This window comes from Macrobrachium rosenbergii, chromosome 12 (genome assembly GCF_040412425.1).
Source record: "Macrobrachium rosenbergii isolate ZJJX-2024 chromosome 12, ASM4041242v1, whole genome shotgun sequence".
In the NCBI taxonomy this organism is placed as follows: domain Eukaryota; kingdom Metazoa; phylum Arthropoda; class Malacostraca; order Decapoda; family Palaemonidae; genus Macrobrachium; species Macrobrachium rosenbergii.
Window position 1 is genome coordinate 66545283 of NC_089752.1, and position 26895 is coordinate 66572177.

At 40.1% G+C, this 26895-nt stretch overlaps 1 protein-coding gene across 3 annotated transcripts in view; it reads left to right on the plus strand.

Moving 5' to 3' along the window:
* Psn (presenilin) overlaps positions 1-26895 on the plus strand; it is a 262797-nt gene that overhangs the window by 140234 nt on the left and 95668 nt on the right. For all 3 annotated transcript variants that reach the window (XM_067112302.1, XM_067112301.1, XM_067112303.1), the window contains exon 3: positions 2989-3158. In XM_067112302.1, the coding sequence (XP_066968403.1) occupies positions 2989-3158 (170 nt within the window). The remainder of the gene's footprint in view (positions 1-2988; positions 3159-26895) is intronic.

Below are 26895 nucleotides of genomic sequence, written 5' to 3' on the forward strand. Positions count from 1 at the left end.
CCTCTATAAAACTATATCTGCAAAATTTAGAAAAGAAGTAATTCAAGGAAGAATTATTTCATGAGAGAAATATGCATCAGACCTCTCTAATAATATTCCCACACAAAAAATGCAGAAAAAATTCAGGAAAATAAATAGTACCCATGTTAAGCCACCTGGACATGCCATATTAAAAGATAGAAAAAGAGCACTTGATCCAAAAGAAATAAATATTATAATAGGAGAAAAACCAAAGTAAGTAGTGATAAAGAGTACTTGATCAAAACAAATAAGTATTATACATAATAGGAGAAAAGCAAAAGTAAGTAGTGATAAAAATTTGGATGAACATTTCCACACAAAGAAAAATATAGAATTAATATCAATAAATTTTGAAACAATACAAGATAAATATAATTTATGAATCTGCTCCTGGAGGTGACAATATTTGTTTCGTGATGATCTGCCACTTAACACATTTGGCAATGTCATATTTATTACAGTTTTATAATCATTTATGGCTTCGAAATTTATTTCCTGATAAATGGCGCAAACTATAATAATTCTTATCCCCAAACCAGGAAAGGATCCCAGTAATGTCAATAATTACCGATCAATTCCTTTAACAAGTTGCTTATGCAAATTACAAGAGAAAATGGTAAATGTTCAACTAACATGGCACACCCAAGAAAATAAAATTTTGACTCCCACTCAGTTCGGGTCACAGTGTAACAGATGTACGTTAGATTCTCTGTCTGACTTAGAAGACCACATACATAGAGGATTTGAACGAAAACAAATTACTGTAGCCATCTTTTTTGATGTCAGAAAGGCATGCGATACTACTGTACTTGGAGGTATGCAATATTAAAATATCTATTTAAAAACAGCATCAGTGGACTTACCTAGGTGTATCCAAAACTTCCTGGCAGATCACAATTTTGAGGTGAGAATTGATGTTTTGTCAAGAACATTTCCACTTGAAAATGGTGTTCCACAAGGAAGCATCCTTAGTGCCACACTGTTTACTCTAGCAGTAAATGATATCAGTAATAATCTAATCATTGGAATTAAAAGTAACCTGTATGTGGTTGATTTTGCCTTATATTATTCAGCATCTCTGTAAAACATGCAGAGTGAATCGTTAATAAAACCGTAATAAAAATACAGTAGACGAATGGGCCTCGTCTGTTGGCTGTAAATTATCCGTACATAAGACTTGAGCAGTCATGTTTTATAAAAGTAAAATATGGAAAAAAGGTGAAAAAATAGATTGAAAAATCAAAAATCCTAATAAACAGCAGAATTTTTAGGATTAGTATTTGGCACTCACATGAATTGGAAAGCTCACTTAACATGCATGAAATCGAAGTGTAAAAGAACATTAAATCTAATTAAAAAACTATTGAACACTACTTGGGGAGCCGATAGACATACCCTTACTGCACTCTATAAAGCAAGCAATAGTGTTGTCTATCATTGATTATGGAAGCAAAATATATGGCTCAGCATCAGACGCAGCGCCGAAAACGTTGAATCCAGTTCACAACAAAGGCCTTAGAATATGTTCTGGAGCCTTTACATCGTCACCAACCTCATCTTTACAAGTCAAATGTGGTGAACTATCACTCTCTCCATAGAGAGTTTGTAACAATGAAGAGTGCCCTGAGAATTCAGACAAGCGATTCTCCAACAAAAATATTATTTGAATTAAGAGGTGTATATATAAACAGTCACTCACCACCTTTCCCTGTTAGAGCTAGAAGATTGTTTGAGTCACTCAATATAAATATGCAATAAAAGAAAATGTTGCACCCTTAAAATATTTGTCAAAAAGTTACCCATATACCCAGACCACCATAGACAACATACAATAGAACATACAACCTGAAAAGGTCCACATTATGCAATGTACACAGACAGATCTAAATCACAATACGGAGTGGGATGTGCTGCAGTATCCCGAGACAAAATGTATCAGTTCTCTCTACCTGATATTGCCTCAGTATTTACAAACCTCTTGTTATAATTTTTGTGATTTTTGGCAACTCTAGAAGTGCCATAGAAGCCATTCAAAGTTACACACCAAAAAATAACTGAACAACAAATTGAGTTATTACTCCAAAAGTTGTATAATACAGTAATGGGAAAAATATAGAAATGTGTTGGATCCCTGCCCATGTAGGGATTAAGGGAAATGAAGAGGCTGATAAAGCAGCTAGAGCAGCAGCCCATATGACAAGATCAGATATAAATATCATTATTAATGATTATGTAACACACACAAAAATAGGTACAGTATTTTTTATAAATAAAAGGCAAAATAAGTGGAATAAAGAACCTGAAAATGAAAAGTTGAAGCAAATAAAACCTGTGTTAGAGTATGGATTTTGTCATACCAAAGAGAGACAGGCACAAGTAATTCTGACATGTCTCTGAATAAGCCATACTCTTCTTACACATGGAGTGTGGTGAAATTTTATTAGAATCTACAACATTTACAATTGTCCAAATTTTAATATTCACGAGGAACTGTAAATTAATTGATGAAAATACAAAAGCCCATGGTTTATTTAATAAATAAATAATAATCTGAATTTTAAAAATCTTAACTTATTCAATTTTTATCATTACTTAGTGTAATGATAAAAATGTATTTAATGTGTGCGTTTGTTTTACTGTAGAAGCATATGCCGTTTTGCATATTTATTTTTAAAATTTCATTTTTCATTCATCATATAGTCCTGGTACTCCATTTAATTTTAATCCTTCGGGCCAGTCCTTTGAGAGCCGTTAATCAGCTCAGTGGTCTGCTTAAACTATTTTGATAATAATAAACTCTCAAAGGGCTATTAAAATAATGAACAAAATTAATTTTAAGCCTATTTAAAAATTATTTGAACATTAATATTTAAGGATGCATTTATTTGGATTGTTGATAACTAATTTTCAGTAATTTCTTGAAATTTTGCACTCGGCGCATCCCTTAGATTTCATGAACTTTTTCAGGATGGCAGACCAAATGGCAATCTTGTTGAATGGGAGGAAGAGGAAGAGGAAGAACTGAAGTATGGAGCACAACATGTCATCAAGTTATTCATCCCAGTTTCTCTCTGCATGCTGGTAGTTGTTGCTACTGTGTCATCAGTCACATTCTACACAGAGAAAGGAATGTATTTGTAAGTTCAGCCTCTGTGTCCTCACTTGTACTATTAGATAGTTAAATGAATCTCTCTCTCTCTCTCTCTCTCTCTCTCTCTCTCTCTCTCTCTCTCTCTCTCTCTCTCTCTCTCTCTCTCTCTCTCGTGTAAGGGATATCTGGGTGAAATTTAGTAACACAGAGTTGTCCCATGTAAATTTTAAGTAGCTTCAAAGAAAACAGAAAATAATCTTTAACATGGAAGTATTCCCAGCACTGAAATGGTCATTGTTTATTGGTGATGAGATGGTCAGTTGGTGGTAGGTAGACAATTGGTAGGGTACAGCCTGCTCACCTGTTGGCAATCCAACACTTTTTCAGCTGCCATCCTGTGCAGATGTCTTGTCCATCCTTTGCTGACTAGTGTTTTGAGGTTTTCTCTTTAAAGCCTCTTCAGTGTTTTGATTTGGGACAAATCTTACTTTTAAAGCTAGCTATATCTTCATGCCAGTAGATGTAGTTGGTATTCAAAACAAAAAGAAGATTGCTTGGCTGACAAGGATGACTGTTTAGTTCACCTGTTATCCACCAGGTGTGTTTTGAATGTTTTAGTTCTTGTCAGAATTCTTCTTGCCATTGTTCATTATGGAGTCGATAATTCTGTAAGTTGCTGTTGGCTGTTTTTTCACAACATTGTGACTTGTTTGGTCAAGTTGTCTGGCTGACAGTAGGAGCAGAAACTTGAGGTTTTGCAGGAATTTTTTCTGCATTAACAGGTTATATTTTACAGAACTAGATATGCGATGTATTTTGTAGTGGTAGATAAGCACCTGGTTTGTGCCAATTGTTGGGGTCAGGAGTGTGATGTCAAGTAGGTGTGAAGTGTAGGGAGAAATCAGATGAATTTATGACTACTTGTATACAGTAAGAGGAGAGCGTTAAATAATTGCAGAAGCAGTTAATGAGAACAGGGATAGACCTTCTATTTCACTTCCTACTTTATCGCTGGCTCTTTCATCTGTTTACCCTTCACTCTCTTACCATCACCTCCATTATCTAGACCTGATCCTACCCCCTTAGCTCTGTCTTTTGTTCCCCTTCAGTTTAGGGAAAGCATCACGAGGGTGTGGTTCATTGCTTTCTCTGCCACCTTATGGCACTTCAGGCATGTCACCACTAAAAGGTGAGCTTCATACATTTAGCAGTGTTATTTCATCACTTTCTTCATGTTTTGCAATATTTCAGTTGTGACACCACAAGAGGGAGTGCCTACTGGTGCTTGCTCTCCTTTGTCACCTGGGACCACTTGCGTCAGAACATGATTTGAAGAATTTTCTCCTGTTCTGGTGCATAAGGCATTATTCTTGAATGTCAGTACTGCCCATCCTTACTACAGTATATGAGGGCCATATTACTGGTGTCTTGCCAACACTTAAACCATCTTCAGTTCAAGAACCAGACTCTTTTTTGCCTCATTGGATCCTATGAAGAGGTTAGCTCTTGATACCAGGAGGCTTCTTTAGCCCAGTGCTGAAGTGAAAAATTTGTCCAACTCTCTTTGTTGTGGAGATGTTATGAGGATTACAAAACAAACTAATTTCTTGTAACCTATATTTATTGATATATAAACACAAACAAACTAATACTTACTTTAATTTTAGATATGCTTAGACAAATATTTTTTTTTTACAAATATGCTCAGTAGATGCATAAAAATTCAAGAGTTCACTAGAACCACATTCAATGTGAAATATTAACAGTAAACAGGCTTATGACAGTCTTTCAAGTGTACTGTGTATCTGGTTAAGATGAAAAACATGTACCATGCAGCAGTGTACATCAAAATGTTAAATTCTCTGTCTTTTCTGGAATGTTCTTAAGGGCTTTATGCATTTGTAACCCTTAATTCATTGGTGCTGAGATTAAAACTATTTATGATTTTGCTTTGAAACTTAAATACCCATGGACCATTGTAGATGTAGCATGGAAAAGATCTAGGAAAACATTTTATTTAACTAATAACAAACTTGAATTTAGTAAGCATAATATTCTCAAATTACCATATGATGAAAGGTTTTTACAAATTCCTAGAATTTTAAAACTTTTCAACATAAATGTTGCTTTCAGTAATTTTAGTGTTAAGAGTTTAGTAATAAAAAATTCTCCTAAAGAAGTTTCTGGCTGCATCTATGAAATTCCTTGTAAAAAGTGTAATAAAATATGGACAAAGTGGAAAATCAATTTCACAACAAATCAAACAACACCAATATATTGTGAGAACTGGCCAAATATCAAATGCATTATTCATAAATATGAGAGATTTAGATTATCCTATTAACTGGAGTGAAGCAAGATCTTTAGTCCCATGCAACGACACAGTTAACTGGAATATCATTGAATCTTCTTTTATCAAGTCAAATAATGGAAATGTTCTAAATTTAAGTCTTGGTTTGTTTAAACTTGATGCCTTCATAATTAAAAAAGTTGTTGATAAATATAAGCAAAATTATTATTCAGTTTTATACATGTTTCTGAAATTTGAATGAGAAGATTCCATATCTCTTATAGTTAAGTATATGGTTTTAGTTTGTGACCGTGTGATCCCGGATTATCCTGGATTACCTTATTGTTTATTACCCTTTGACAATTAACAATCTGGTATTCAATTTTATACATGTCTTTGGATTTTGTATGGCTAAACTTCCATATCTCTTGTAGTTAGGTCTATGGTGTTTAGTTTATGACCGCATGATCCCAGATTGTCCTGGGTTATCTTTCTGGTTATTACCCTTTGACAATTAACCATCTGGTATTCTTGTTCTTTTTGTTTAGTTTGTAACCTTCTTTTCATCTGTGTCATTTGTGCCCAGACGATGCATTAATAAACGTGAAAGCGCTTGGTACTGAACTTCTGCCTGTCATTTTCTATGTGTGTGTGTGTGTGATGTCTTTCTTTATTTATTAGTCATCTTTCTGCTATTCGTTGTTTGAGAAAATGACTTTCTTTAGAGATGCTTATCGTTCTGGCTTTGTTATGTAGTAGCGTGTTTTCAGTTTCAGGAGACTTGAAGAAGATGCAATGTAGTTTTCTTTACTTCAGTAACACAAGGTTACAGTGAGTGTCAAATGTGAGCCTTTCTTCTTCTATCAACCCACAATCAGTGAGGCTTACAACCCAACCTGCTATCTTCTCTCTGCTTCTCTGCTACCTTCTCTGCTGTCTTTTCTTCTGTTATACTGCTTCTCAACTGGACCTTTTTCAATGATTTTTGGAAAAGATGGTCCAGCCCTATTAGGAGGGGAGTCTTGCTTTTGTCCCGCCTTCACTGATGTTGATTGGTCATGTAGATTACCTGAAACGCCCTATTTTTGGAATGTTACCTCTCTCAAGGAGGAGTTTCTAAATCACCAAAATTATGAATTTTTCTGGCTGTTATTCCATAACAAGGCTACCTTGCTTTATGTTACGAATTCCTCGTGATTACGAACTTGATTAAGAGCAGTCATAATGGCTTCGTAACCACGCTCATAACATTTACTCATATTTTGCTTTTCTAATCACGACATGGTTTTGCTGTTCTAGCTAGTTTACAAAGCTCTCTGTTTCTGAGTTCTGGCCTTGTGGTGAGGCATAGCCAAAACACAAACACTCTCTCTCTCTCTCTCTCTCTCTCTCTCTCTCTCTCTCTCTCTCTCTCTCTCTCTCTCTCTCTCTCTCTCTCTGTACTCTTCGTTTTCTTAAAATCTCTATCTATCAATGTCTATCACTGAAAGGTTTCTCTCTCTTTGTCCTTTTATTCAGAATTTCTAGTTATATCCTTACATCACTCGGTCACCTACCAAACATTGTCCGCAATGTTAAACAACAAAATGGATATAATATTAAAAAAAAATCCAACAGGTAATAAAATGACATAACAAAAATTGTTTCTCCAACTCTGGAGTAAAAAATATATGTATTAAAGCATCACACTAAATTATAATCAAACACAATAAAAGCACAGTACCTCATTTGCATGAAAAAAATTAATATACTGCATACATGATGTTAACATCAACTATCAGTTATTGTTTCCTCTTAAGTCTGTCAAAATCTCTTGTACTTTTCTGATCACAAGATTCCTTACTATAATTATGGATAAAACAGCAAACACCACTATTAGCATCAGATTGAACAAAGATAAACTGGGGAGACAGTTTCTTTATACAGGTTGACCATCATTAATCCGGCACCATTGGGACCTGGAGGGTGCCGGATTAGCCATTTTGCCAGATTAGCCATTTATTAGGCTAGAATACATGAAACCTAGTAGCTAAGCACCTCATCTTAGAATTAAAATATCCCATAAATCAGTACAAGTTGGTTAATAAAGAAAAGACAATTATCAAGTACAGGTAGTGCTGGAGTTACGATAACTCGACTTACGATATTTCGAGTTTACGATGGGGTTAGCAATTAATACTGGTACGAAAATATTTAGGAAATATTTTTAGATTTCACGCAGGCAGCAGGTACAATCAGGCAGCCAGAGAGACCAACTTACAATAGAAAAACTTCTTTTCCTCCATCTCTTTATTTCATCTGCTAGTTAAAACAGTAAAAGAGAATGATAAAATTATTGTTAGTAACGTTATACTCTTGAGTAAATGCGTACAGCCATAAACAACCGAATGGGAAACTTGTTTTGATAATAATCATATCGGATAACAACTGTTTTGCTTGTATTTCACCCATCGTACTGTAATACACAATTACTGTAGTTATGTTACAAATGATGTCAAGTATTGTACAATAGGACTGATATATTTTTCAGACTATACCCTTATTCGCTTTGGAGAAAAGATCGGCAGGGAAATATACTGCTACAGTAACTTTAAGCTGTAAGTTGTAGCTGAAGCTGAGAAAACAATGTTCAAGCTGCTAATGACTATAAATTATCGTGCATCGGCAACACGGATGAAACTCGACCGTAAATAAAACTGGAGAGAATGTATTTTAATCAAAACTACTGGACATGAAATAATACAAATTACTACTGTTTTCACGCCGATAAAAGATAAATACGTAAAGCTCGTATTATGATGAAATCAAGAGAAAATAGCGAACGGAAACTTGATTTTTTTTTTTTTACACAAAGCAAACATGCCCCCAAAACGGCCAGCCGCAATTCCCGCGAACGTCATATATTAACGAAAAAAATAACTAAATTAATTTCACAACAAGACGTATTTAAGTTATATTTCGACTTAAAAACACTCCGTATAACGAAAAATATCCGTGTCCCAAATAAATAAAGTATCCATATTCATTTACGCTAACTAGAAGCAAGAAAAGCGCTTTCAGCTTAGTTAATTGCGGCAAAATAAACACCGCTATATCGATTCCCAAAACAAAACATTGATCGCAATTTATAATACAAAAGCAATATGAGAATATATGCAATTGGAAACAATGTAGTAAAGCATAACTTTTTAAAAGATCCATGAAAAAGGTGCACATTCAGTATGTTGATGTTTATATAATACTGTTAATATGTGAATAGAGTTCAGTATAATGTAGGCTAGGCTACCAGTTTGTTGATGTAGCACACTGCGCCACCAAATCGGAGCGGCCGGCGAGCGAGTTAACGCAGCGACTCGGGAAATTTGAAAATTAGTGCGGAAACATTAGAAATTACTCTAGCCGAAATTTGTGCCGGATTACTGATTCCTCTGGACTACTGATTGCCGGATTAGTGATGGTCAACCTGTAGTACCAAAATTCATCAACATATTTCAGATTGTCAAGTTTCTTTAATTCTAATTGAGACAGCTTAAATTCATCGAGTTTGTGTGAGTAATTCTTATATGGCACGTTTTTGTTGAATGTGTAGGTTGTGAAAACATGAGGTTCGTAGTACAATCGATTAGGAATACTTATTTGACAGGATGTTGTAAAAGATTTAACATTTTTAAATTTTACCTCTCTCGTCACATTTGTACATTTAACTTTAGCTACAACAGTATCTGTAGAAAACACAAAAATCTCATCATCTATAAGCAAAGCCTCAAACTTATTATCATAATTAGTTGTACATACATCTTTCTCTTGATTTTGACTTAACAAAATTTCTTGAATACATGGATATGCATTAGCATTTACATAAACATTGTCAAAATCACATATATACTCTTGTTCTCTTAACAAAACACACTCTTGAAACTTTTGTTCTTCAAAGAATGACAACAACAAAGTGCGTTCTTCTAATGCAACATGTTCGACTGTTCCCTTTTGCATGACAGGTTGGTTATTAACCAACATGGGAAATGGTTACAATGTGATTAAGGTGTTTGTGACCCTAGTATTGAAAGGTACAATCTATATAATTGATTAAAAATTACTTTGACACTTATTAAATTGTAATACATGAATACATCTTCTGCCAGTAGCTGCAAGTGTTTTGTCATGATACAAAACTTAATTATGTCATCAAGTTCTTTTGGAGTTATTAAGGGTGGACTCAGAATATCTTTGTAAGCCAGCAAAATAACATTCAAAACTCTTTTGTGTTCTTGCAACGCAACTTCGCTTTCTAAAGCTAAAGTATTCAAGAACTGAATATTTTCTAATTTATTCAGTTCATCCGTCAGTCACATTTTTTGTGACTTTATGAAACTTTTCAGTTTTTCTATTTGTTCTGTATTCTGGTTTTTGGCATTAATTACTTTATTTGTTACTGTTCCTCTTGCTGCAGCCCACTTTTCTAGTCTGTCAATTCTTTGTTTTTCATGTTCAAAATTTGATTCTGTGGCTACCCCAAATAATCTGTTCAAAACAGTTCCAATGAAGGGGAGGAGGGATTGCTTTGATCTGGTTTTTACACCCATTTCTATTTCAGCACTTAAGTTTTCCAACAAAGCTGTAACACAGTTATTATCCCCTTTTTGCAGAATTCTCCCAATATCCTGTTGTATGTCCTTTAACTTTTTCTCATTGCTTAACACTGATGATATGTCTAGTTTTATGATGCCTAAGTCCTTAATTTTGACACTGCCATGTCTCTTCAACAACGAACCCTTTCTTATCTCTACTTCTGAAGAAATGAGTCCAAAAAGGACTATTATAAAGATGAGCCGCTTTTTGTATCTGTAAGAATAGACCTTTATCAGACTATCTATGCATGTATACATCCTTACATACATTACATTTATATATATATCATATACATTTATATACACAATTAGCTCTGTCTACTTTGCAGATTATATCTTTGGGTTTCAACCTTATCTACACCAATTTCATGTCTTATGTTACCTATATCTTCAGGGGACCGTGGGTCTGTTTTTACCACTTTTATATGATTCCATTGAACTACTTTTTCCTTCAGATCACTTTCATTGATTACTCTATATTTGTTTAATTTTAGCATTTCTGCAACTGTATGTGGTCCAGTAAATATGGGAGGTACCTTTACATTTGGCCCTTCTAGAACATGATTTTGTACATAAATTTTGAGTACCTACTTTAATGTCTGGTTTAATGGTGCCTTTATTATAATATTTGGGATGAGTATTATGACCCTCTTTTAATTTTTCCCTTGTTTTCATGATTGTCTCGTAAGTACGTCTGGTCTTCCATGCAATATAGTCATCATAGTTATAAGTATGTCTGGGTGGTGTTGTATCGTCTAATAATGTGTTAGACATTCTTTTCTGATAACCATATAGCAAAAAGTTTGGGGATTCTCCTGTTGTCTCACTAAAGTTTTCAGGATATCCTTTATTTTACGATTAGTTGGTTCTACTACTCCATTAGAACTTGGTTTATAAGCTGTTATTTGACATTTATTTATTGCATAAAATTCACATATTTTCTTTAAAAGATCTAAAAGATCATTAGCATTGTCCGAAAGAAGAACTTGTGGACATGAATGTCTTGTGATAATTCTAGATTTAAGAGCTTCTGCAACTGTCGCTGCATCTCAGTTTCTTACTGGTACTATTTCTACATGTCTAGTTAAATAATCTAAGAAGACTAATATTTGTCTATTTCCTCTAATAGTGGTTGGGAATGGACCTAAAAAGTCCATAGTGACCAGAACAGCTCCCTTAAAGTGACGATCACCCATGGCCTCACTCTCTTGTTTAGGTTTTTCTGGGAGCAGACAGGCCTACGTTCCTGGTTCGGTCCGTGAACCAGACAGGATGTACCCCCTGAATGGTTGAGAGATTGCCAGGGGGCTCAGGTGAGTGTCCCTTCCTGCCAAGGGAGTGACTTGGCAGGACTGGGACCTGAGGGACCTGAGGGTCCTATGCCCCTGGATTGGGAAGTCTAAGTTGCAGAGGCATTTTGTGGAGATCATTAGAATGATACATCATTTCAATGATCTCAAGGAAGACACCTTGGCTTTTCCTGCAGACCATGATCCCATCATTGAGTCTTTCTGGGGATCCCAAAGGGAACCTAGAATTTTGAGCAACCTGTCATGGTCTAGGCTTGCTGATGAGGTTTTGGACCTGGTGAATTCTATTGGTTCTGGGCAAGAGAATTTTCCTTGGCCCAGTCGTATATGGAAGACACTTCCCCTGCCTCTAGCTCCCCAGAGGAAATATCATGTTCCCTCGGAGAGCCCACTGCCAACCAAGTAGGTTGACCCAGACCTGACTCATCTGTGTCCTGTTCTGTCACTAGAGCATCCCCGTGTGGAGGGAATCTCCCTCTCGCAGGTGGAGGCAGCATTCCAGTCAGTCTCGTGGATCGATCTTTAGGCCCTACCAGTGGCCAAGATAGCTTCTTTTTCGAGCACCCGTACACCTGAGGAGGAAGCAACCGACAAGAGACTGTTGCTGTTTGGAGGTAGGGCTATTACTTACCTCCTCCACTAGACAGGAAACCTGAGGGCTAACCTAGTGTTGGAGAGGCGATATGCTGTGCTGTCTCAAACCTCTAGGTTTGTTGGTCCTGAGTCAGCTTGACGCTCAGGAATGACTGGTTCTGGGATCATCCTCCCTCTCTGCTAGAGGCGAGGTGGAAGCCGCGGTGGACAGGTTTTGAGTTGACAATGACAAATTTGCTCACCTAGCAGTGGCTAAGACCTCTGGGTCTTTGCAAGGCACTGTGGCCCAACCCTCAGGTCAGGCTGGACCTTCCTCTTCCGGTCAGAGAAAGGCTTCCTTAGCCCCTTGGTGAGCTACTCTCTACCCCAGTAGTGAAAGCTGTGCCTCTTTCAGCCCTCTGGCTGATGGTGGGTGGATGTCTGTCGAGCCATTGGGCAACTTGGGTGACATGGAGCTGTGACCTAGGTAGTGGATGTCTGTCTGGTAGGGTACGTACAACCCTTTGAGTCTTCGCTACCCCTCACCCTCAATCCGGTCTGGTTCCAAATGTTATTTCCCGGTTCACTGAAGGACGTCGCCCCTTGGGAAAAGATGAATGTGATACTCCGGGAAGGCAGTGTGGAAGTCATTAGCAACCAGTCTCCAAGGTTTTTACAGCTGCCTGTCCCTGGTGGAAAAGGCAACAAGAGGCTGGAGGCCAGTCATCAACCTCTCTCTCCACTGAACCAGTTTGTTCACCAGACCTGGTTTTAGATGAAAGTGGTCTGTTCGGCTCTCAATTCCATCAGTGGGTGACTTCATGTTTTCGGTGACTTGAAAGATGTGTATTTTCAATACCTATCCATCAGTCCTCCCGCAAGTACCTCCACTTTACCATCGGGGGAGATGGCATTCCAGTTCAGGGCACTGTTTCAGACTTGCAGCTGCTCCACAAGTGCTCACTTGGATGTTCACGTTGATGTCAGCTCGTGCTCATTCTCACCAGTACGCTTGTGGAAGTACCTGGACGATTGGCTGGTCCTGGCGAGCTTGTTGCCGCAGCTGGTTCAGGACAGAAGTCAGTTTCTTAAGTTTTTTCACGACCTGGGTGTAGTGATCAACTTTGTGACGTCAAATCTCATGCTCAAGCAGAGGGTAAAGTATCTGGGCATGCTGATAGACACAGCAGCAGTGAGGGTATTCCCTTCAGATTCCCTTATCGGCAGGTTCAGAGAGGTGGTGCAGAAGTTCCTGTCTCGACAAGAATAACCTGCTCGCAATGGCATGTCATTCTGGGTCACCTGTTGTCATTGGAGAGGATGGTCCCTGGTGGACGGCTTCACCTCCAATCCCTCTAGTGGAGGATGGAGTTTCAGTCTGGTGAGGGACCCTCCTTTCTCTCCTGTTCCTCTATTGGAGGAAGTGAGGAGAGATCTAGTTTGGCAGTTAGATGACAGTTGCCTCTTTTTTAGGGATGCCGTTGGGCACTTCCCTTCCCAAGGTGCTTCTGTTATTGGATGCATTGACTGAGGGATGGGGTGCGCACCTGAAGGAGTTGTTGGTGTCAGTTGTGTGTGGGACCAGAACGACAGACACCTGCGCATCAGTGTCCTGGAACTCAAGGCAGCTTTTTTAGTATCTGGGGTCTCGGAATATGGTGGCATACGAGCCTAGCCCCAGATCCAGGTGATAGTGACGGAGTGGTCCCTACACCAAAACATTGTGGAGAGACTATTCAAGTTATGGGAGCCCCAAACATATATTTTTTTGACTTGGTACAACAGAAAGTTACGTGTTCTTCTTGATGGTGCTGGACCTATGGGTTGCAATGGAGGATGCTTTCCAGCACCCAGGGGCAACTTAGAGGCTTATGCCTTCTGTCTGTTTTGTCTGATTTGTTGGGTGATCAACAGGGCTCTGATCACCCCAAATTTCAGATTGACTCTGGTGGCTCCCGAGTGACCACACACTGAGTGGTTCCCGTAGCTGCTGGCTCTGTTATCTGAGGTCCCGAGAGAGATTCCCCCATGACACAACCTTCTGTGCCAGATGCATGTCAAAAGCTCACCAGGCAGTGAAAACACTGGCAACTTCACACCAGGAGACTATCAAGCATCTCCTGCAAGTGAGAGGCTTGTTTCTTAACACATAGTGAAGATGTCTGGGTACCTGTGGAAATCCTCAGCTGCTGTGTACCAGGGGAAATGGGCCGCCTTCTCTGGTTGGTGTAGTCGACAGGGTATCTCCCCAGTCAGAGCTTCTCTTCAGCAGGTAGTGGACTTCTCACCTTTCTTTGCTGAGAGAAGCTTCTCTCCATTTTGACCATTAAGGGCTGAAGAGTTGCACTTTGGGTGAAGGGAATAGATCCCTCATCCTTGTAAGGGAAGTTTTGAGCAGTCTTACCCTCCCAGGGAACTCAGGCCCCCTGAGTGGGACGTGACTCTTGTCTTGAGGAGCCTCCATACAAGCTGTCAAGAGAGTCGTCAGACAGAGATCTGACTCTAAAGATTGTTTTCTTGTTTGCCTTGCTTTGGGTAAGAGAGTAGGTGAGCTTCATGGCCTTCAGTGTTAAGCACTCTAGGAGATGGGGATATGTTATACTTGAGTTGGTCCTGAAATTCGTAATGAAGACTCAGAATCTGTCAGGCCCAGATTTGAGTCCATTTTGATCCCCTTCCCAAAAGACTTTGTAGGTAATGATCGGGATGAGGTGCTACTTTGTCCAGTTAGGGTGCTGCGGTACTTCCTTAAGAGAACTCTGCATCTCAGGTCTGAGTGTCGACATCTGTTTGTTAGTACTGGCTTGGCCAAGAAAGAGATGTCTAAGAACACAATCTCTTTCGGGCTTCATGAGACATCAAAGGAGCTTACTCTTCATCTGATGAGGTAGACAGGAGTCCAGTCTGGGAGAGAGCTCACGAAGTTAGGGGCATCATCCCTCCTGCATTCTGGAAGAACCTTTCAGTTCAGCAGGTACTGTGAGCAGTTATGAGGTCACACCAGACCACATTCACATTGTTTTACCTTTGGGAGATTGCCCACAAGTTCTTGGACATGTTTTTCCTTGGGTCCTGTGGTGGCTGCTCAACAAGTTGTGCAGCTCTTTTGACTCCCCTAAGGGGACAGGTAGCATCTCGTCTAAGGTGTTTGGGAAGCGAGAGAGAAGGTGTGCGAATGACTATTCTCCTCCCTTTTCTCTTTTACCTTTCTCTTTTGTGGGACAGAGTGGCAGGTAGTGAGCAAGCCATCACATGCTGGATGGACAGGTTTGCAGGGGACTACATGATGAGGTCACCCTTTCCTTTATGTGTTTGTAGAATGAGTGGATGAATGTCCCCCCCCCTTCTCTTGACAAGGTAGAGAGGGATAGACAATGAAAAAGACCTGCTGGTTTTACTAGCAAGTTTTATTGTCTTCGACACTTTTGGGTTCCTCGAAGCCTTCATGAAAGATAACGAAGCAATCTCATTACTTTTATGCCCAGAAGTCCAGCAGTTGCAGCATCCCTTATATCCAACAAGCTAGAGGTGCAGGATTCCTTTATCAGCTCTTCCAGACCAGGAAGGTATTCCTGAGTGGGTAGAACCAACCAGTCGGTTCAGAGATTTGCCCCGACTCCCCCCCACCAGTAGGTAAGTCTCCTATGTAAAGAACTAAGGTTTGTACTTCTGTAGGAACAAATAGAAAATTTCTAAAGCAATTTGTATTTTTCCTAATATACACCCGCCTCAGCCACCCCCCATTCTGGTACCTGGGCTGGAAGGCAAAGTGGAGTGCAGACCGATGAGAGGGCAGGGCTTCCCCCCTACTGCTGATAGTTTACGACCTTGTCCGAAAATTAATCAGCCATTCCAGCTCGTGTTCGCAAGCTATGTAAAGAACTTCAGGTTTGCATTAGGAAAAATACGAATTACTTTAAAAATTTGCTATTTTTCTACTGTGTTAGCCCATTTTTTCTATGAAGGTGAACCTTGACCCAAAGTTTGAATTCATCACAGTAGAAAAGTTAGCTGTTTTGAGAGAGTGAGGTGCTTATTAATTCTCTGTTGAGTTTTATTAAGATGTTATCATCTATCAGAACGCTCAGTACACAATGGCACAATGGAAGTCTTGTCATCAGTGTTGTTGATGTTTGTTTTTTAGAGGACTGACTTTCATAAAATTAAGTGTGTTTTTCTTCATTGTTTATTGTCTTTTTTTTTGTACTCCAGACTTCCTTTTAAAGGGTAATTTCATTTGATGACAGTGCTAGTAATTCTAAAAGAGGCTCCAATGCTATTAAAAGTGTTATACACCTTTGCATTGGATTTCATAACTTACATGCTTTTATATACATTCTGTGTTTACAGTATTTATATACAGTAAACTCCCCGTATTTGCGGGGGATGTGTACCACAACCCCCCGCGAATAGTTGACAACCCCCCCTCTAAAAATGCTTATAACTACCTATCTTGAAAGTTCAAATACCAAATGTGTACTTTAAACAAGCATATTATATCAAATATACCTTAAATTATTATCATATTACTGTATTAATTTTTGAAATGGTATTGTTAACATCATTTCAAAGTCATCTTAAACATTTTACTCTTAAAAATATATATGTACATACAGGCAGTCCCCAGTTATCGGCAGCCTCGGTTACTGGCGATCCGGTTTTACGGCGCTTGTCTAGCGATGACAATAACCAGATTTTCGTCGCTGATAACCGGTGATCAGAGCCGCCAATAAGAGGCGATCAGCACCACTAACCGGTTATCGGTGCTGCTAACTGGGGATCAGTGCTATTATTGGCGATTTTCGGTTAGTGGCGATTTTCGGTTGTCGTCATGCTGTAGGGAACGGAACCCCGCTGATAACCGGGGACTGCCTGCACTACTAACCCTTCCAGCCAATAACAGAGAGAGAGAGAGAGAGAGAGAGAGTATCTTTCTATAATCACTCTCCCTTTCTACCTATTGACCTATCCATTCATCCACCTCTCACATTCTGAGTATCCTTTGGCATGAGTGAGAGAGAGAGAGATTATTCAGTATCCTTTGTAACGGTATTTTGACCACCAAGTGGGCAACATATTTGACTGTGAGAGGGTAACACTTCCTCCCCTTCATGATCAATATGTCAAGATAATTGACACCTAGATTACAACCCCCCTCACTCCAAGGTTCAGAGAAGACTGGGAATTAATGTGTTTTCTTTTAAAATTTTACGTAATTTACGATAGAAATGCATAAATGTTGTAATTATGGCATGGAAAGTATGAAAAAATGAATAACAAAGTAAGATCACATTTATCTATAAAACTACAGCATACAAAGTAAAGAAACATATATGTTACATATGCATAAAAAATCTATCTCAGTGAGAGAGAGAGAGAGAGAGAGAGAGAGAGAGAGAGAGAGAGAGTAGAGAAAGAGACAAGAACATAATCTAGATTAGTAGATGAGAGGGAGAGAGAGAGAATTATTATTTTTATTATTTAACCCTTAAAGTACATCAGTGTGCATTTGGAACTTCCCCCATAAATGCATAAAATTTTATAAACAAATAAAAATGCTCCAGTTTGCTTTATATTTCTTTTGCTATAAGAACAGATCCTATATTTTCCATATCTGACATTATTTTTTTCGTAAACGGTGATTACGGTACTGGAAAATGCAAATTTTTATAGAAAAATGGTAGAAAATAGCAAAAATAAAGGAAAAAACCTTAGGTGGGCATTATACATAATCTGTGACCCAGCATTTTTTGGGGGAAGCTAAATCTAAAGAAAATGTGTGTAGAACAACCATCTCTAGATAAATAACTCAATACAAAAATTATTTTTTCTTTGGTGAAATAGGTACCTTTTATGTAAAAATATTTTAAGATTTTGTAGTGTTGAAGGAAAGACTGGAAAAGAATCTACAGTGTAGCTTTTATTTTATGAAAATGAAAGAGAGAATCTCTTATATATATGTTGTTAAGACATAGGAATGAAATTGAACAGTATTTAGAGCATTATATAGAGCAAAAATTATCTTTTATGTACTTTCATCTATGGGACTCATATACAAATGAAATAGGAATTTTCATTCAGAAAACTCCTAAAACAAAATTTCAACTAACCACTGGTTTTGCATAGCTTATTACATTCACAGGTCTTTTTATGCTTGCCTACAGTGTGGCATACCATTTTGAAGCATGGCCAAATACACAAAGGTGGCTTGTTAGGACAACTTTCACAGTGATATGTTTATGTCTTCTTCTGCACTGCCCTTTTTTCTTCAAGCAGTAGTCACTGTTTCTTATACTGCAAACAATACAATCAGGCTTGTGATTTTTGTGTGCAAATTGAACAATGAAATATCTGCCTGTGAGTCTGTTTGATAATGGTGATTCCAGTCTCATCGTATCAATCAGTGGCCTTTTTGAATAACCTTCCAACAATCCATTTACTACCTGTTTTCTAAATTTCCTCTGACTTGGTTTTTATTTGGAATTTGGACACCATAAGTTATTTTTGCATCTACTAAGGCCACCTCTATGACAAAATGCCATATAACCTGGTACCATTTCTTCTTCCTCTGACTAAAATTATATGTTGCACTCAGTAGATCAAATCTGTCCACCCCTCCCTTATATTTATTATAATAAGCTTGAACAGGTGGTTTATGTACAATTCTATCACCTTTTTTTTATTTTGTTGTTACCCCTGTCACACTAGAATCACCAACAGTTGGCAACATGTTCACTTTTCCTGTGTCCTGCCAAGTTGCTGCTACCATTGTGTTTTCATTATTTGTCCATATTATTGGAGTTCTCCTTTTTCATTTTAACTCTTCCCATTTCCTTGGGCAGACCCTTTCTGTTTACACGAACAGTGCCACAAGCACCCACACCTGTCTCCCTTAGCTTACTAAAAAGCTCTACACTTGTGTAAAAGTTATCCACAAAGAGTATATGGCCTCTATTTTCAAACCCTTCTAGTAATGCTAAGGTAACCTTAGTACCTAACCCATCTTCACTAGGGTGTTGATTAACTATTTCGTTACCTGTATATACATCAAAATGCATAAGGTATCCAGTTTTGGCATCAAAAAATGACCGAAGTTTTATCCCCCATCGCGTTTGTTTTTGAAGGTAAATACTGTTTGAAATACAACCTACCTTTGAATTTCAACATGGTCTCATCAGTAGCTATTTCTTTATTACTTCTGTAAATTTTTGTATACAAATTTTGAATATTATTTAGAATTGGCCTCACCTTATAAAGTCTATCATTACTTTTGTGTACATCATTGTCTGCAAAGTGCAAAAAAGCATGTATCAACTGGTACCTTTCTCTGGTGAACACCTCACTAAAACCTGGTGTCTTTGATAACCAAAAAGGATCTTCAAAGTATGATGCTAAAGTTGCTTTCTTCACAATACTCTACTTCTACAGCAACAAATGCTTTGATTTCTTCTACTGTGTCTGGGAGTCAATTATTGTACCTGGATCTGCACTGTAATGGAAGCCTCATATTTATCGTTATCTCAGCATATTTATTTGTTTCCAAAACCACGTGATCAAATATTTCTAAGGGAAACAATTTCAAAAATGCTCATAGGGAGTAAGATTTTCTATGCCCTCTACACCAGGATTAACTGTAAAATATGTAATTCCATCTAATATTTGGGGGTTTACTGAAAAAACATCTCCCACTTTATGCCAGTCTGTAGTAGCTAAGTAACCAATTGGTTCTTAGCCACGTAAAATAAGTCTAATCCTTCGGGCCAGCCCTAGGAGATCTGTTAATCAGCTCAGTGGTCTGGTAAAACTAAGGTATACTTAACTTGTAGTACTTTGGTAATTACCAGAGGTTGGAACTGCAATATCCTCCTTTTGTAAAACCATATTTTTAATCATATCTTCTGCCTCATCAGTATCTTCTTCACTTTCCCCTTCCCATAAATCAGTCATTTCCTTAAATGCATCCTCATTTTCACTGTCAGATGCTCGTATTTCTTCAAGTTCCCTCAAAATATGTTCTTGTGTCTTTAAAATTCTTGATTGCTTTCTTGAAGGATTCATGATTATCTAGAATTTAAAATGAACAGGAATTAAATAAAATAAAGACTAAAGCAAAAAAAAAACCTTCCTAGATAATAAACAAAACCATGTAAACTGTTACAAATTACAAGGTAAGAGTTACTGTTTGATCAGTGGTAACGAACCATTGATCAAACAGTAATTCTTGTTCAAAATTTTCCAGGCTGAAAACCAGCTAACCTACACAGCAAGCATGCACAGTTGTGTGTGATACAGAAACAAATAAAACAGTCATTATTTTGGATAAAAATGTAAAACAAAAGCAGAAAACCAGAAGTAATCTAACCTACAGAGCTGTGCTTGTGAAGCAAAAACATGACAGGAAATACAAGAACAAATAATAATGACTGGTTTTATGAGAGTTTAGTTTTACAATGCTCAGTCAGTACTAACTTTTCAACATTTCCCAAATAAACTTCCCAAATCATTCATTGTTTCTCTCTTTATATATACTGTACATATATTTACATATACTGTACATATATATTTACATATACTGTACATATATTTGAATAAAAGTATACGTCTGTATATAGCCTAACATAAATACACATACAGTAAACCCCCTGTATTCGTGGGGAATGTGCACCGCCTCCCCCCCCCGCAAATAGCTAAAATCTGCGAATACTTAAAAACACTTAGAACTGCCTATTTTGATAGTTTAAACACAAAAAAACTCTAAAAAGAGGATTTTGACAAAGGAAAAATCTATTTCTGGGGAGAGACCTGTGTCACCCGGTGAAATAACCTTTCAGCACTTATTTCAAGGTAAAGCTATTGCTAAATATACCAGAGAAAAGCTAAAAAGCTAAGCCGGAGTTACTACCCCCGGTGCGAGCTCCATGGTATGGAGTCGTGTATGAGAAAGGGTGAGATTGTCACAATCACAGGCCTCCGCCCTGTAAACCTTCCCAATGTCAAAAGTCCTACCGAGTGAGGTGCCGTTACATACCCCGCACCACTCGCGGACTGTAAACAAGCCGGCGTCACCCACATTCCACATTAGCACCCCACACCGGAATGGTATTTGACCAGGGGGGGAAAAGAGGAAATATGGGGCGGTCACCGGGTGACACAGGTCTCTCCCCAGAAATAGATTTTTCCTTTGTCAAAATCCTTTTTCTGTGTTTCTCGACCTGTGTCAGCCGGTGAAATAATAACAGAGAAATCAAAATACCATTCTGAAACAAAAGAAGATTGTAGAGGAAAGTAATAAAACTAAACATCTGCAAGAGTTTTAATAACTTAGTAGTAAGAATGGCATTAAGACATAATGATGACACCGTAATATACTTAGTTTTATAAATAACATAATTATACATGAATACAAAATCCTGAATGGAGAAGAGTACTTAAAATTACAGACTTAAGTACTAAACACATACTTAAAACTAATACAAGGAAACTGTGTTCCACAAAACAATATATGTAAATGAGGTAAACAATAAACAGGATAAATTCATGACATGGTCAGGAGAAGGTGTGAAGCATGCCTGACCTGGAGATGACCAAAGGGGAATAAATGAGGCAGGTAGGAGGGAGGAGAGTGACTGAGTACAGAAAGAATCATACTGGTGGGGGAACTATGTTCCCTGCCGCCACTGTAGAAAATTTAAGAGCTTCTAGTGATTTCAGGTAGTGGCGTTTAAAGACTACAGGGGATTTCCACCCTGTGTACTTTGACAGATCCTCAAAATTCATATAATGAAAATAGTTAGTGGAGGTGGCCACTGCCCTGATGTCATGCACTTTTGGGACTGAATCTGGGTTTGCATGTTTAATGAAATATAGGATCTGTTGTCTAATGGCTTTCAAAGAAATGGTTCCTCCCCCTTCCCTTACAAATAAAGGCCCTGAAGTTATGTGTGAGGTTCTGTCTAAGAATGCTTTCAGGGTAAAGACTGGGCATAAAGACAGGTCCTGTGGGAGGGGGATGATCTTCCATGGGGACCACCTATCCTGAGGATCTTCATTTTTAGCTAGGAACTTAGGGTGAGGAGCTAGTAACACTTCACCTGATGGAAGGAAATCCAGATGATTGGGTTCTCTAGACAAGGCAGCCAGTTCAGAAATTCGAGCACCTGAAGCCAAACTAATTAAAAATAAGGTCTTCCTTAATAAGTTAGTGAAAGAACAGTTATGATTATCTATTTCTGAGGCTAACTTAAGGACATCATTTAAGAACCAGGAAACCGACTGTGGACGGGTTACTGGTCTCAAACGAGCACAGGCTTTAGGGATAGACGAAAAATAAGAGTCCGTTAAGTTAATCTTAAACCCGTGCAAAAATATCTTTTTTAAGGCTGATTTTGCTGTAGTAATAGTACTAGGGGCCAGACCTTTTTCAAACAATGACCTAAAAAATGAAATGGCTAAATTAGTGGTCATTACTGTAGCTTCAGATTCTTTTAGAAAGAGTGCCAATTTCTTAACTGCTGAGTCATATTGTCTAAGAGTGGATTCCCTTTTATCTGATTCTAGGAACAAAGTGTTAACAGGATCGATATTAGCATCCCTTTGAGCAGCAAACTTCATGAAATCCACAAAGCTAGGGCATTCTGAATTCTTGAGGAAGCTGACACAGTCTGAGTTTGTACTATTTGCGTCAGTTTCGGGTTGGGAATTTTCAAACACCGAAGCTTCAGTTCTAGAAGAAGTGGAAACCAGTTGCTCTTCGGCCAATTCGGAGCTACTAAGGCTACTTGGCCCTTGAATGTCCTGAGTTTGTGAAGGACTTTCAATAACAGGTTTACTTGGGGAAAGAGGTAGATTCTTTTCCACTTGTTCCAATCTATGGACATCGCATCTGTGGAGTGAGCTAGAGGGGCCAGATTGGGGGCCACATAGCAGGGTAGTTTGTGGTTGCACTCTGTTGCAAAGAGATCTACTTGGAGACCCGAACTTGGTTGCAAATCCACCTGAAGGAGGTTTTGTCCAGGGACCATTCCGACTCCAGCGGAGTTGTCCTGGACAGGAATCTGCAATGACATTCCGGACCCCTGCAAGGTGGGTAGCAGACAGATGCCACTGGTGTTTGTTTGCTAGAGAAAATATTGCTATCATAACTTGATTGATCCGACTCGACTTGGAACCTCCTCTGTTCAGACAGTGCACTACTACTGCGCTGTCGAGAACCAATCTTATATGAATCCGATTGTTGGGCGCAGTTTCTTCAGGGTTAGAAAGACTGCCATGGCTTCCAGAACATTGATATGAAACTGGCGGAACATGGTAGACCAAGTCCCTTGCACCTTCTTGTGTTGGGAATATCCTCCCCACCCGCTTAGGGAAGCGTCGGTGTGAATCACTAGGGATGGCGGAGGGAACTGAAGGGCACTGACCGATAAGCTCTTGACGGACGTCCAAGGCGGAGTCTCTTCTTCAGAATCGGTGGAATCAGAGATACTTTGTCTCTGAATCTGACATTGGCTCGACTCCGCCATACCCTGTTTACATCCTTCAGTTTGGATTTCAAAAGAAGATCCGTCACTGAAGCAAACTGAAGAGAACCTAAGACTCTTTCTTGGAGTGACGACGGGAAGCTTTCTTGTTCTTGAGAAATTGCCTGGTTGCTTTCGCTATTTCTCTCCGCTTGGCCGGGCGGAAGGGATAGTCTGTGTGTACCCAGGTCCCACTGGATTCCTAACCACTGGCGACTCTCCGGAACTAGGCGGGATTTCTCCATGTTTATCTGAAAGCCCAATGATTCCAGAAAGCCGATTACTATGGCTGTCGCTCTCCGGCATTCGTCGGCGTTGGGCGCCCAAGCGATCCAATCGTCTAAGTATGTGGCTAGCATGATCCCTTGGGACCGGAGTTGTTGAACTACCGTGTCCGCCAGTTTGGTGAAGATTCTGGGAGCTATATTGAGACCGAATGGCATGACTCTGAATGAGTATGCTTGATTTCCTAGTCTGAACCCCAGATAAGGAGAGAACCTTCTCGCAATCGGGACGTGATAATAGGCGTCTGAAAGATCTATAGAGGTGGTTATGGCTCCACGGGGAAGTAAGGTCCGAACCTGCGAGATTGTAAGCATTCGAAACTTGTCGCATTGAATGTAGGAATTTAGACGGGACAAGTCTAGAATTACTCTTCGTTGACTGGAACCTTTCTTTGGGACGCTGAATAGTCTGCCCTGAAATTTCAGATGTCTCGCTTTCTTTATTGCCCTCTTTATTAACAGATCTTTCACAAAGTCCTTCAGAGCCTTGGAGGGTGATTGATGGAACCTGATCGGGGGGGGGAGGACTTTTGATCCAACCCCACCCCAATCCTTTGGAGACTATGCTCTGGGCCCAGGGACTGAAGCTCCACTGGTCCCGAAAATGATACAACCTCCCACCTGCCTCCTCTAGATCCCCTGCCTCCCCTTCCTTTGGAGGAAGAGCGGGATGAACCTCTACCTCTGAAGTACCCTCTAGCTCTCGTTCCTTTTGTATTTTGGATTGACCGAAATGCTCCCTGGCTTTCGTAAGAGGCATTATAAGCAGGGGAGGATACGTAAGAAGGGGCAGCGAGAGGTTGATGGGCTGGTTGAACCAGCACATACTGAGGTTGAGGCTGAGGTTGGGAGGTTGAGGGATGTCCAGGGCCGGGGACCTGGACGGCCTGCAGTACTGTCTGAGTCGGGAGCCGCTTAAATTTCTTGAACTTCTTCCCTTGTTTAGGGTAAGTTCCGGCGGGCTCAGATTGTTTCCTCTTGGAGGACAAACCCCAACGGGAGCGGAGACTCTGGTTGGCCCTAGTTGCCTCTGCTAGGACTGCATCAACCTCTTCCTGAGGGAATAGGTTAGCTCCCCAGATGGAGCTTTTATGAGCCTGTTAGGCTCATGACGGATAAAGCTGCGAAAGATGTGCTTCCGGCAGTTCAATCGTGCCTTTACAAAATCATAGAGGTCCTGTTGGAAACTTCCCAGGAGAGATTTCGTCAACACCTGGAAAAGAGGATCTCGCAGTATACCACTGACGTCGCCTCTGCCAAAGTCAATGAGTTTAAGGACCTACTAAGTCTGTCCTTAGAGTCTGCTTCGGCCTTCAGGAGCGACTCTGGGATTCTGGGAGTTGCTCGCTAAAGAGGTTAGAGGCGCAGTCAGGGTCCAGCCGGGTAACCGTAAAGGTATCCGGGGTTGCCGCCCAATACTGGGAATCTCCGGGTAAGACCAGTGATGTGGGATCTATCTCCCGGAGATGAGAACTGGTTTGCCCTCCACGCAAGCTTGGTTGGTGAGGAGGCGACTTTAGAGGTGCATGGAGTGGGAGGGCTTCCCCAGAGAGAACATGGTAAATGCACCTTTTGCGGAGTGAGCTTTGTATTCGCCGCCTGCCACTCCGACAAGGTCCGTAGTAGGGCTGGTTGGGCCTGGTCCCTCGGGAAGATGACTGTCTCCTTTGGGACCTTATCGGACCGGATCCAAGCCTCCTCTGTAAGCCTGGCATATCCTGCATAGGGAGATTTCAGGTTTGGAGGAAGAATTCCAGTTCTTCCAACCTGCAGTGCCTAAGCCCTCAATAGTGAGAGTACCCTCATGTTGGGGAGCAAAGAGGGTCAGGCGCCAGGGGTTCCCTTTATCGAAAGGGGGCAGGTTGGAGGTATCTGGGACGGAGAAGGGTTTGTTGGCCGCTCCGCCACTCATGAACCCGGAGATCAAAGTCCTCTGTGACTTCACCACCTCTGATAAGGAGAGCATAGAAGCGTTTGAAGAAGACAGCTGATTCGAGAATTGCGACAGCTTGTCGTCAACTCTCTTGTCAAACTGCTTCATAAGAAGCTCAGCAAACGCTTCAGCGTCAAAGGAAGGAGGGTGGGAGTCTCCTTACTATGCTTTGACCGTGCTCCCTTCCCAGAAGTAGAGGCCTTGCTCGTAGACGGCACGGGGCTGGGGGCCGTGACATCTTCGAGGAACCTCGGAGCGGACCTTCTGGGATTTCAAGGTCTTTTTCTTAACAGATTTAACCTTAGGGACGGTAGACCTTGCACCGTCCATAAGGCAAGAGGATTTCACAAATCCTCTGAAGGAAGAAGCAGTAGAAGAGGAGAACTAAATAATAGATCACCTGCCTCACTTACCCCCTTACTTGGCTGTTCCAAGTCTACATTCATAGGCTCCAGGTTGAAGTTGAGGGCATAGCGTCCTCCGCTCACGATACCGCAAGCAGCGACTTCTTCTTGGGAGGGCTGCGTCATCTCCCGGATCCCGGCGATTAAGGGGGCGGCTATTTCATCCGCAACGGAAGCCGAGATCAGGCGCGGGAAGAGAACGTTGCAAACGTCCTTGCAGAGGATGTAGGGTTTCCCTGCCCGGCGTTCCTCCCCGAAGCCGCCGACCCAGGACTTGAGGGTCGATAAAGCGGAGTCCCGGGAGCTGCGGTCAATCTGAAAAGGGGAAAGGAAGATAGGTGATTGGGCCTCCTAAAAGGAGAATATGTTACAATTATCCATCAAAGACAAAATTGAGGATAAACGTTAATCCGGAGTGGAAGATTTTCTTACCGACTCGTCCAGAACCTGCTCGTAAAGAGCGTAGCACACTTCACAACCGTCCGGGTGCCAAACAGTCAGGTCCCCCACATGGACAGCACAGCCGGAGTGGGACCTGCAGACTTCATGCCCGCTGGCCTGGTTCAGCACAGCGGTGCACCCCTGCTCCTGACAACGCACCATCTGTAAGTTGAACGATAAATGAGTATGCTAATAAGACCGCCGGAGTAGTGTCTTAGAATAGTATTAATCCAAGTAGGCCCCGCCGGAGTTAACCGGGGGGGAAAAAAGGGGGCTACTGGAACAACATGATTAACTACCTAGAGGGACCGCCGGAGTTAATCTGGAGCGACGGGGAAGGTCCCAAAAGGATAGTTAACATATCATTAAATAACATTAAATATTAATAAATGAACACCCACATA